Source organism: Aulostomus chinensis, chromosome 10, assembly GCF_037954235.1.
Source record: "Aulostomus chinensis isolate RoL2024-O1b breed Wild chromosome 10, RoL_Achi_v1.0, whole genome shotgun sequence".
Classification (NCBI taxonomy): Eukaryota; Metazoa; Chordata; class Actinopteri; order Syngnathiformes; family Aulostomidae; genus Aulostomus; species Aulostomus chinensis.
In genome coordinates this window covers 16382145-16394841 of record NC_141329.1, presented here as the reverse complement: position 1 = coordinate 16394841, position 12697 = coordinate 16382145, and the positions used below count along the sequence as shown (strand labels likewise).

Genomic DNA, 12697 nt, shown 5'->3' with positions numbered 1-12697 from the left:
AGATTTGTGTCCGCTGCAACAGACTGCCTTACAGCATGTATGCAGACTTCTAGGAAGAAGTACATAACAGCTGCATCCCTGCCAGTATTCAGTGCTGTGGCTTGAGGGAAAGGAGAACTCTCACCCTGCCATCGGCTGCTTGGCGGAGATAAAAGATTCACAGTGTTTTTACCTGCATTTGTCTCTGCTGCTGTATATCTAGGAACTACACCAGGGAGCTGGTCGATAACGCCACTACAATCAGGCTTGCCACAGTGAGTAGCGTGTTCTCCTTTCAGAGCTGTCACAGAGGAAAGACAATGCAGCACACCTGTAGACTCCTCCAAGAGCTTCCTCTCTTTTATTGTCAGCTGGGAGCCCTGGGACTGAAGCGTGAGCGTGCTGCTCACTCTCTGGATACTCTATGACATCGTAATCGAGTAACTACAATCTCTCCTGTCAGACATGGGCTGCATGCTAACGTCTGTGATGCAGGCATGCAAAATAAAAATAATACTGTTCCAATATATGAACATGATGATATTTGGCAAAAAAATGAATAAAACAGTATTTATATTTGAAAACATTTTAAGAAAAAACACACCTGTAAGTCTACTGATACTTCATCACAAGCCAAATTAATGTTTAAATCCATTAAATGTCCAGAGACAGTTCTTGTAAGAAAAAGGAGCAGATTGTAAGTGCAAATGTCATAAACAGTATTTTAATACTTAAGCGACAGATGTTAGCCACCAAAGCAAGGGCTCACGTCATCAGAAATTCCAAGGCTATTTTGAAGCCCAACCAATGACAGGCTAGCAAATAAATTATGTCTTTATGATGTTGAAAAAGTAGTTTAAAAAAAATCTGTATGTACTCAAGTGTGTGCAGTGGGTAAAGTGTGTTAAGATGTCTTTGATCAAGTTATGACTTTTAATTCCTACATAGAACAAACTTCAAGGACTGCCCTCTTTCCCCTTTGTAACATACAAATATCTGATGAGAGAAAATGTGTCCATGTATTTGGTAGTTCCAGGCTGGTTTATTGCAATGCTTTATCATCAGGCTACTCCAGCAAGTTTCTAAAGCCTCTCCAGGTGATCCAGGAACTTAAAGGAACTATTTAAAAAAGAAAAAAATCAAACAACTCATTTCCTCATCACTACCTGACCTTCTCTGCATTTGGCTCCCTGTAAAATCTGTGACCTCTCTTCAACTATCGCCCACTAGAGTTGAGACTTGCTTGTAGCAGAGTCTCTAAAAATTTGAAGAGGCAGGGCTTTCAGCGATCATACTCCTCTAATGCCAATCCCTCTTCCAGTTTCAGTCCGGGAGGTGGACACCTTCTGTATTTTCAGTGGTATGTAACTTTGCCAAGCAGCCAACATCTGTCCTCCTTGTAAATGGATGTTAACAGCTGCTTCTGTTGTCATTAGGGCTGAGGACAATCAGAAGATTGTCCTGAGCTGTTTTCCACTTCTGCAACCACTTTGCTTGTGTGTGTGTGTTCATGAAATGCCAGTTCTTATTGTTGTATGATTTCCTCTGATTTTCTTGCTTTGACAGTTTTCAGGCCCAGTTAATATTTAGTGTTACAAAACACAAGTGTTTTTGGATTCTCTTCCGTAAGCCATCTTTTTTTTTTTCGAAGTATCACTGTGGCAATTTTTTAAATAGACAATCAATGAAGAGGTGACAGGAAAAAGGACGGATGAGTTTTAAACCCTTACAGCCCAAGGATTGTCTCTACTCACATTTTTACTTACAAACCTTGCTAGTACTGTCTCCCATTTGATTTTAAAAGGCCAATCTCTTTTTGCCATCATAGAAGTGGTGAGTCTGTAACAACTGTTTCTTTATTTTAAACCCTGTCCGGCTAGAATAAACAGACAAACAAAACAGGGCTTCCACTGTAACAATGTTAGTGAGTGACAAACCTCTGGCAAATAGTGACTGATGGTGATCAATACATCAATATTACACAGAGGATGGCAGCAGCATCGGCCTAGAAAGAATACTGGAAACAATTTGTTGTTGGTGGCTAAAATCATATTTCCACAACTGGCTCAGGACTTAAAATAGCAGTGACCAGTTGTTTCATAAGGCGACCCAGTCCACACGATATAGTATTACAGTAATGTTCTTTTTTTTTCACTGTATTTCACCTTAAATTGAAACTTGGTTGAGATTGAAGAAAAAAAATGGCATGGCAGTATGGAAGTTCTGACCCAGTTTGCAGATGAGAGAAAGTGGTGACACTGATAGTGGGGTTGTGAATTATTAACAGATTGCATAATTAACCTTACTCATTGAATTTCATTTGATATAAATATCCAAGTGTTCCGCACTTGCATTTGTAGAGATGTAGTAAACTGCTCCATAAACAATGATAGATTTAAAATATGTAGAAAATCTTGTTATGAATAATAGTCTGCTCCACTAGAGCTTTCTTGCTTTTTCTACCTCTGAAGCAGAGCAGATTACTAGTACTCATCTTAATGACATTAAAGAACAGATGTTCAGTCCTTTGCAGTGTCTAATGTCATGGGCATCACCAAGTCTAGTAGTCTAGTTTTTCATGTAGTTTTAGTGTGTAAAATTACTGCAGTGAACATGAACTGTCAGATGCATTAGTCGCATCGACAATATGACATCAACACACTTCACCACATGAGCATGAATTGTGTCACCTATGAAGAATACAGCCAGTAACAGCTCATGATCAAGAAACTCCTCATCCTCTTACCACAATGCAACCACAATGTAGCTTCAATGCAAAAATGGATTCCCTCAATCTTCCATTTTTAAGTATGGGTTTGAGGCAGTCCTGCTTTCATGGTGCATAACATTAGTCTGATTGCTGTTAATATGACTACTGCGATGACACTCTTGCACAATTATGCATTATAAACTTTTCCGGCATTTCCTCGTAGTTGTTGCAGTGATTCACTGTGAGGAACCACTGATCAAATGGTACATTTAATGCATTCAGTATTCACCTGCTATTCTACATCAACAATTCTGGTTGAATGTGGTTGTGTTGAGGGTGGGATGTGAGGATTTCACGTGCACATATTTCCAGGTAGACTGTGATTTATAAAGGCAATCATGAGATTTATAAATCAGGATATTTTGGTGCTCACACAGTTTCTGTGTTTCATCTGTACACCATCTGCACTCAGCTTTCCTACATACAGTTTTATAGATGAGCAGAGATACCCACAGGTCTCTGAGCTCAAGTTCAAGTCAAGTCTCAAATCTTTGACCTCAAGTCCCAAGTCAGGTCTCGAGTCTTTGAGCCAAGTCAAGTATCAAATCTTTTAGCTTGTGTCTCAAGTCAAGTCTCAAATCTTTTATGGTGTAATGAGTTAGCATCGGTCGGTATGCTCAGAACAAAACATAGCTACAGTATATCTAAAGAATTTAAAGCATGTAGAGTTTTATCATCCCTCTTTTATCAAGTAGCTTACACTGATGCATTATAAAAAAAACATGATAAAATATGTCCCTTTTTTGGTTTACTAGAATTATTTTCCTCGCATCAACATACTGCTACAGTATATGAACCATGCATTTTGCATATTACTACACACCTAATGGTAATCTTCTATCAATATCATGTCAAGATACATAAATCATAGTAAAATAATAACACAAACCAAACTACTGTAGAAAACACATAAACCTAGGCATAAGTGACCATTGGTGTGGGCCCTCCTCTTCTGAGAGGGGAAGAACAGTAGGGTGCTGCCATTTCGTCTCCCCCATATATTTTGTGCATGCGAGTAAGGTGACTGTGACTTAAGCCCTGACAACCATCAGACTCCTGTGTGTAGATGATGGCACAAAAAGTTGTTCAAAGAAGTGTATGCTCAGCACACATGTTTTACATCCTTTATTAGCCAGCATTTCATGATGAATACAAGTGCCCTTGAAGTGTGGGGCAACCTGTTTTACAGTGTTTTTCATGGCTTGGCACAAACCAAGCCATGAAAACCAGTGGACACCAGGGCCAAACCCAGTTATCAGTCTGAGGTGGTGGTTGGTAACCCTGCACTGCAGCATACAGTTTGTTTACAGTCGTATTTGTGGGAGCAGATCCCAAATGGATAAGAAGGAAATGAGATTCAGCTTGTTTGACCAACTATGTTACTCCACAAAAGAAGAAAATAAGATTGTTCATGAGTCCCAGAGCTTTGAGTCTGAGTTGAGTCTTCAGTCTTTTGAGGTTGAGTCTCAAGTCAAGTCTGCAATCATTGGCATGGCTCTGAGGGAGAGTAGCTGTCTAGCAACTGGAGGGTTGCTGGTTGGATTTTTGCTACCCCCCAGTGACCATGTTGAAGCGACCTTGAGCAAGATACTGTACCCTTAATTGCTCCTAATGAGTAGGTTGGCACCTTACATCACCTTCAGTGTGTGTGTGTGTGTGTGTGAGAGAGAGAGAGAGCGAGAGAGAGAGCTTGAATGGGTCAATGAGTGCTTTGAGTGCTACTAAAGTAGAAAGGCACAATATCAAAATTAGTCCATTTACCAAGTGCAAATTGATTTCAAGTCACAAGTGCAACTCCCTCTCCATCTCTGTAAATCAGGCCCCAGGCCAGTCTTGAAACAGGGTAATTTGGGAGAGAAAGGGGGATAAAGCACACAGAATAACAACTTTATTGAATAATATTTGTGTTGCCATGATTTGTTTTTCCCCAGGCCCAATCAAATTATATATAAACAATTTACATATAAAATTCTATATAAACACAGCTTTTGTTCTAAAACATCAAGAAAACAAAAATGTAGGCTGGAGTATGATTCAAAATTTTGTCCAACAGCTCCAGAATTGAAGTGCTGGATAGGCTATACGTTTAATTGTTTTCTTTCTGTCATACCAAAATTGTTTTGCAAATGTCTCGTCCCTGCCACACAACAAGTGAATCCATATGTGCGCCATGCTGGGTCTGGTAAGACCTTTTCAGACATGTTATATGCAGATGCAACTTCAGTCACTGAAATTGCGCTCCAGTTGTTCAATCAAATCCTTGTGCTAAATTAATTTATTTAAATTTTTTTCCTCCCAGTATTTTAAAACCTCAGATAAAAACGCCTCATACTGCATATTCATTAACGATATTTGCTGAATCAACAGTATACACTGTCAAGCTCATTTATAAATTACATTCCTCCATGCGCACCCATCAGTTTGCACCATTGTTTGTAAGTAATATGAATTTTGAACTCACTTGTTATACATGAAAACCTTTTGTAATCAGGCCCATAGTGCACTATTGCACAACAACACTGACTGCTACTAACTACTAAAAAAAAATATGATTAGTTGTGGACACTGGCATTTCAATCCATCCATTGTCTTCCGCTTATTCCTGTTAAGGGTCGTGGGGGGGCTGGATCCTATCCCAGTGGCTACGGGCGAGAGGCGGGGTACACCCCGGACAGGTCGCCAGGCCATCACAGGGCCAACACACGGAGACAGACAACCACTCACACTCACAGTCATATCTACGGTCTTTAGAGTATCCAATCAGCCTAGTCCCCAATTGCATGTCTTTGGATGGTGGGAAGAAGCTGGAGTACCTGGAGAGAACCCACACAGGCACAGGGAGAACATGCAGACACAGAAAGATCCTGTGCCCGAGCCGGGACTGGAACCCGGAACCTTCTTGCTGTGAGGCGACAGTGCTGACCACTGCACCACCTTGCCGCCCACTTGTATTTCACAGAGAAGAAAGACAATTTTTTTGGGGGGGTTAATTTTATCTTTGAGTATTTTTCATGTCTAGCTGCTTCAACACTCTTCAGGTTATAATAATTACCGCCTATATTTTGATGATTTTTTTTTTAATCGCAGGAACCAGTTCTTGTGAAAAATATATGGTAGCAGTTTATTTCTCACAACTGTAGTTCCATCTATTGCAAGGGGTTTGTGTACTGCCTTATTATATGATTTTTTTCTTCGAAATATGAATTCTTTCTTCCTTGAAGATAAAACAATTTTCATCTTCCTCACATGAAGAGAACCTACACATTGGTCAGTGTGAAGCCGTTTGTCACACATCCTATACAGTATGCTGCAATATCTCCTTTGCTGTTAATGCCACCATACTTGACTCAAATCAGTAGACTAAAAAAAAAAAAAAAAATCATGTTTGACTTCTATCTGTAACTGGGAAGGAAACCAATTAAATAGTTATCTGCTTAGTTGAGTTTTAGGATTTGATGATTTTTTTGTCTGCACTTCCTTTTTCCTTCTTCCTGCTGCCTTTGAAAACTTTATTCCTTCCTGCTGCATCTTTTTATTCAACTTTAAATGGATTTTATCTTTTCTTTCCATTGCTATAATCATCCCAAAAAAGCTTCCAACTTGTGAACTTGAAGAATACCACCCCCACCACATCTCAGTCCCCTCACCCTCACTTACACACATAAGCATACGCACAGACACACACACACACACTCACTCACACACAGACACACACACACAAACAGCGGCAGGGATCTGAGGCATTCACGGGCTGATGATTCCAATAATCCTAGTTCAAATACAATTCCTGGATCACAGGATTTAAATGACATTATATAGAAATTAGATTTCACATCTAGAGCAACTGAACCTCCCCCCGATCCCATCTCTTTCTAATTATGCTACTTTTCTCCTATCCCCCACCCCATCCCAAATCTGCAGCACACACTTTTCTTCTGCTCCTCTTTTTGTTCATTTTGCTTGAATACAGGCTGGGATATTCTTTGCAGCACAATGCATCTATTACAATACCAAGTAACCAAGAAGTGGCTATATATTCCCAGTGATGGCTCCCAGGTGACTTGACAGCGTGTTTGATTCACAGCGGGCCACAGAGTTACCAAAAATCAGACATGGAGCATATTCTGTCATCTACCTGCAACTAACACTCTGTATATCTAAGATGGACAGCAAACATCAGATGAATTAATTTGAGATCAGGTTTTATAGCTGTCCTTAGGTTTTCACTGCCTGATGCAGATGTAGAGGATGAGGTTGTCTGTCTTGTCTACTTGTCTGCCTATGAATCTGCTTGGACACTACCTGCCTTCTGACGATAATACATGAGGACATGAGGTGAGATGAGGCTACTCATCACACAACTACTGTAAATTAGTGATATCACTGATTTCTAGCATGATAGCATCAACTCACTGATAAACCAGACTAGAAGGTAAATCAAATTACACACACAAAAAAAACAAATGTACACACAAAGAAGTTTCATGTTCACCTACTTCCTACATGTTTCTGTTGCAACACTCTGTGTAAAATTCAAGAAGAGTCCTGGTCACAAAATTTGTTTTCATGTAACCGTCGAGCTAATTTGAGTGAACTGAAGAAATGTAAAAAAGGGAGAAAAAAAAGGAAACTCCTCCTGTTCACATAGGTTTGTATTATGAAGAGAAGTCTTGAGGAATTACCATCAGCTGCACATGTTATAATTGTCCTAAATATGTTGCTGCTGTCCAGAGATGATGATAAATTGGGCTTTCCATCTGTTTTGGGCATTTATAATATTTATTTCATCATTTTACAGTATGCAGTTATGTGTTATCCCTATATACCATTCACCAAAAACAAACCTCCAGAAACTAACTTAAAACAAACATAAATATAAACAAACTATACTTTACTTTTGAATGTGGCTATGTACATGTCATAGCCATAGAGGGAGCAAATATCACTTCTACAGTTCATTGAAGAAGAAGAAGAAGAAGAAGAAGAAGAAGAAGAAGAAGAAGAAGAAGAAGAAGAAGACGAAGACGAAGACGAAGAAGAAGAAGAAGAAGAAGAAGAAGAAGAAGAAGATAGCACTTTATCCCAGAAAGGGAAAGTCAGGGGCCTATGGTAGTAGATGTCTACTTATGCATTGCATGCCAGATGGAGCAAATCACGCACTGCATTTTTCAAATTTACCTCTGGCCAATTCTCACCAGCAAACAAACTGCTGAATTCTCAGAATTCAGATACAGTGGATGACATCTTATCATTAAGAATTTGATTTCTGGTAAATTTAACCTTGACAGTTTAAACATCATGCATTATCAACATCCTTGCCATTATTTGCATTACCTGTTCTTGTCCCACTGGATTGTTAGCTTAAAACATGATCTTTCCCTATCAATTGCAACAGCTTGTTGTGATGGATTCAGGTCTTTATGAAGACCATCTCGCGATAGGGTTTTTACTCGATGCTGAAGTGACGGCCTTCCTGCTTATGCAAGGCCTGATGATCATGTTTTGTGTTGACACAAGCGGCCAGAGTTAATCACTCCAACAGGGAGCACCTGGCCAGTCTCCCAGCAAGCATTTAGGTTGTGGCTCCCAGTCCACATCCTGCCTGCTTCTGAACACATACCTTTGATCAGCTCCATGGCACCAAGGTTTTTTTTGGTTGGCTTTAGCCAGGTTAAACTTTAACAATACTCATCCGCTCATGCATCAGCAAACACACTCATAACACACATGTTTAAACCTCACAATTTAGTTTAGGTTTATCTTGATTGTTTATTAATTAATAGAACTTGTGCAACATTCTGTTAACAATGTGTATCTTGTTTTTTGACATGGCTCGTAAACCAAGTCATGACACTGTGTTGCAACTGGGTCTGATTTTTTTCCACTTGACGTCAGCTAAGAGAAGCCTGGGCAGTGATGCAGCTCCAGGTCCATTTTATGGCTTTGATTCTGCTCTCCTACTAGTTTCTTTTTGTGACAATCCCAATCCTGTGGTGACTTTTCATCCCACTTGTCTGGCGGGTTGGTCATGGTGCACTTCACTTCCTTTTCTGATATTGATGATATTGATTATTCTGTCAGAATTAAGTACCTCCTTCAGTAAAAGCAAAAAATTAATATTTTTTAAAAAAAGCCAAATTTGAGTAAAAATGTTGCATTGTTATAATTTCTTTATTGATAATTTGATCATTGTGTGTGAGTGTGAATGGTTGTTTGTGTTTTTGTGTTGGCCCTGCAATGGTCTGATGACCCATCCAGGGTGTACCCTGCCTCTCATCCAAAGGCTGCCGGGATAGGCTCCAGCACCCCCCCCCCCCGACCCTAAACAGGTTAAGCGGTAGAAAATGGATGGATGGACATTTGTTTCTAATAGGCGATATCAGAAATATGTGCATTTAATATGTTTTGATACAGTTGTGCACTGTGTGTGCTGTAGTGTATGGTCTTTATTCATTATTCAAAATAGGTAGATCTTTGTGTTCAGATATTATCTATTTATTTTACATAATATGTGAGAGTTGAGTGACATGGTGTACATTCCAATGAAATAATGACTCAGAAAGAAAACAGCATATATATATATATATATATATATATATATATATATATATATATATATATATATATATATATTCATATTTCACTCATTCCAACATATTTGATTATGACATCCCAATGTTTTACTCTCTAATATTGTCATTAGACCAAAACTTCAGTACGACTTTGTATGAAGTATTTATGATCCATCTCCCCATCCCAGGGGACTGTCAGACTGAAAACAAGTAGTTTTCTTGGGTTACAGTCACACTCTCCATTGATACTCTAAAGACAGCCTCTGAAGTTCCTGAAGCCAGGAATAAATTATAAAGCAAACTAATGGTGAGATTCAAAGATGAATATCATCCCACAAATACTAGCATAGAGCTTCAAGCCCCCACCCCAACCAACCTCAGTTCCTATTCATCACTGGCTATCAGTGTTTCTCATAAGAAGAGTGTGGGACTGCGTACTCCGTGTGACCAAGCAGAGATGGGGCCAGATAAAAGGAATCTGCCAAGTCCTGATTAGATCAGCTCCCATGTTTGTCTTCCACTATCAGGCATTACATGATTTATTGGAGTGTGTTGGGGCTGTGTGATGCAGGATGCTTACTCTCCCACCCACACCCCATAGGTACTGCATTCCAGAAAACTCCATGTAAATGAAGCCAGCAACTCTCTCATTCCCCTACCAGCTGCTATGTCCCTTCAGCTTGTTAACTCCCTCCTTCCCAGCTCAAGCACCTTGGGGTGATTCAGATAATTTTCTCCATTAATGAGCTCCGTGATTGAAAAAAGCAACAGAGAAACAGCAGATCGATGAACTGCCAAGCGTGAGATTAATTTGTTTGATATGGGCATATTTATTATATATTGTGTATTAAATTTTGTGGGGGTGGAGTGTGCTGCATGAGTTGCAGGCATTTTCGAACTTGACACCAAGTGTGTATTATCAGTATATTATAGAAATTACACTGTAGAAATTTTTGTACTGCAACTGTTACAGCTATTAATTCCCAACACACACACACACACACATATATGTGTATATATATATATATATATATATATATATATATATATATATATATGTATGTAGTGTGTGTGTAACAGTTGCAGTACCAAAATTTCTACAGTGTATTTCTTATAATTTAATTCTTATCAGATGAACTCCACATTTTCAAATCAAACTGTGTGGAATTAAATCCGTTTCCATAACTCGCAATGCATGAACTGACACAGAAAGAATTAATCATTGACAAGAGGGTATAGTAACTATTAAATATGAAATTCAATATACATAGACTCGAGATTCATAGGCTTAAACTAAATGCTATAGTGTTTCCCAAAATGCGGATCAGGACCCTTTAGGGGGTGTTAGATACAGATGGGGGTTGTGAAATGATTTTTAGAAATCAAACTAAAAAAATCAACAAGCTTAATTTTCATTTAATGCACAGGTACAGGTAGGAACTGAAACTGAACTGAGGAGTTTCACACAAACACAGATGCTCACATGAGGCATTGTGTCCTGGTATTACACATTATACATTGCTATATGTTAACCTTGTCCAATTCCACTTTCATCAGGTCATATATTATAGTATAGGGCAGTAGATGTCAGTGTTATCAGTGTTTGCGTTTGTTTCATACCTTGCTTATTAATTTATCTATTTTTAGTAGACAGTCTCAAAAAATACTCATGTGGATAAATATATTGGAGACCATTGGATTTAAAAGCAAGACCTAAAAAAAAAAATCCAGTAATACCAGCACATGACCAGACATAGATCTAGGGGAACTGGGTCAAAAATTCAGTGACAGGCCTGTTTTGCCTCCTTAAAGTAACCAAGCATTCCTGTTTTATTCTTCTACATTATCTAACTCTTTCACTCAATTTAATCAACAAAAACAAACATAAACAAACTTAGAGTTTTGTATATTAAATGTTTGGATTTCTGTTTTGGGAAAAGGATGCACACTCTTAATCTGGTAATACCTTTTTTTGTATATTTGAACATTAAATTCTATCAAGAAAAAGTAGTCTTCCTGTGTAATGTATGAGTAATACAAAATATAATTGAGTTACTATCGCTGAAAAGATGGCTTTCTAACAGCCTTCTTTTGTTTAAACCATTAACTATTATGCATCACTGGGTAGAGGGCTCAGTCAAATCTGTATGGCAGAATCCGAGGTGCACCACCCTGCAGCCCTCCTCCCCCTCCCTCTGGGCTCAGCTGGACGTCCTAAGCACAGGTCAAGGTGGGTGCTGTTCTCTTAAACTACTGCTGACCATCAGTCTGCCAAGCTGGTTAATTTAAAACCCACCCTCCTCAACCCTGCCACATCCAACTTCCAACAAACAACATCCCCACCATAGGTGACACTCTTCCTTTTCCCTTGTGCACTCTCTTGCTCTTGCTCGCAGCCATCTCTCTATTTATCTCTATCTCTCTCTTCCTCTCTCGCTGCATGTAGATGATGCCAGCAGCACGCACCAGTGGAGACAAATCAGGCGTCCTCGGCCATGTCATCGTAAAACATCCCCCAAGAAGGTTGCGACCTCCTCACCCTTTCAACTCATCTGCAGGCATAGCAAGTCAGAAGGGGGGGGGTTCTCCATGCAGAGGCATAACTAGCTCAGCTATACTATCAGAGAAGAGGAATAAGGGAGGGTATGAAGAGAATTTGTGAAACACATGAGCAGGGGTAGAGAAATGACTAAACATTCTCAGATGCTGTGCACTGTAAAAAAAAAAACGAATGATGCCAATAAATAAAAGATTGATGTTAGTGATCAAGTCACCGTGATACCTCACACTATCGCTCTTTCTCTTTCTTTCTCTCTCTCTCTCTATCTATATCCATATATATCTATATATATATGTATGTGTATGTGTGTGTATATGTATATATATATGTGTGTGTGTGTGTGTGTGTGTGTGTGTGTGTATATATATATATATATATATATATATATACACACACACATACTGTATATATACACATACTGTATATACTGTCTGTCTATATGTTTTGGCCCTGCGATGGGACTGGCGACCCGTCCAGGGTGAACTCCGCCCAAAGACTGCTGGAATAGGCTCCAGCGCCCCCCCCCCCCCCCCCCCCGCCCCATGACTCTTACCAGGACAAGCAGTAGAAAATGGATGGATGGATGGAAATTGTCATAAGGTCAGAAAAATGCTTCTTGCATGTTAGTTTTGTGGGTGATTGGGGTTACACTTATCCCAGCTGAGCATGCTCCCACCATAACAGAAGAAGGTTTAAAAAACTAGGGAAGGTGTTCTGCTACCTTCTTTCAGGATGACTCCCGAAGATAGTATCAAATGTCCAGGTACCTGACAAAGTACAAGAGTGTATTATACCTGGGAGAGGAGGCTTAATTTG

The 12697-nt window shown here is 39.3% G+C and overlaps 1 protein-coding gene across 2 annotated transcripts in view; it reads left to right on the top strand.

Moving 5' to 3' along the window:
• The window catches only part of lhx1a (LIM homeobox 1a), a 64434-nt gene that overhangs the window by 29670 nt on the left and 22067 nt on the right, over positions 1-12697 (top strand). The window contains exon 1 of one of the 2 annotated variants that reach the window (XM_086216166.1): positions 10511-11844. The exons of the other annotated variant lie outside the window; for it this stretch is intronic. Coding sequence (XP_086072292.1) covers positions 11768-11844 — 77 coding nt within the window. The 5' untranslated portion in view covers positions 10511-11767. Of the gene's footprint in view, positions 1-10510; positions 11845-12697 lie in introns of those variants that run through there. 2 annotated transcript variants of the gene reach the window in all.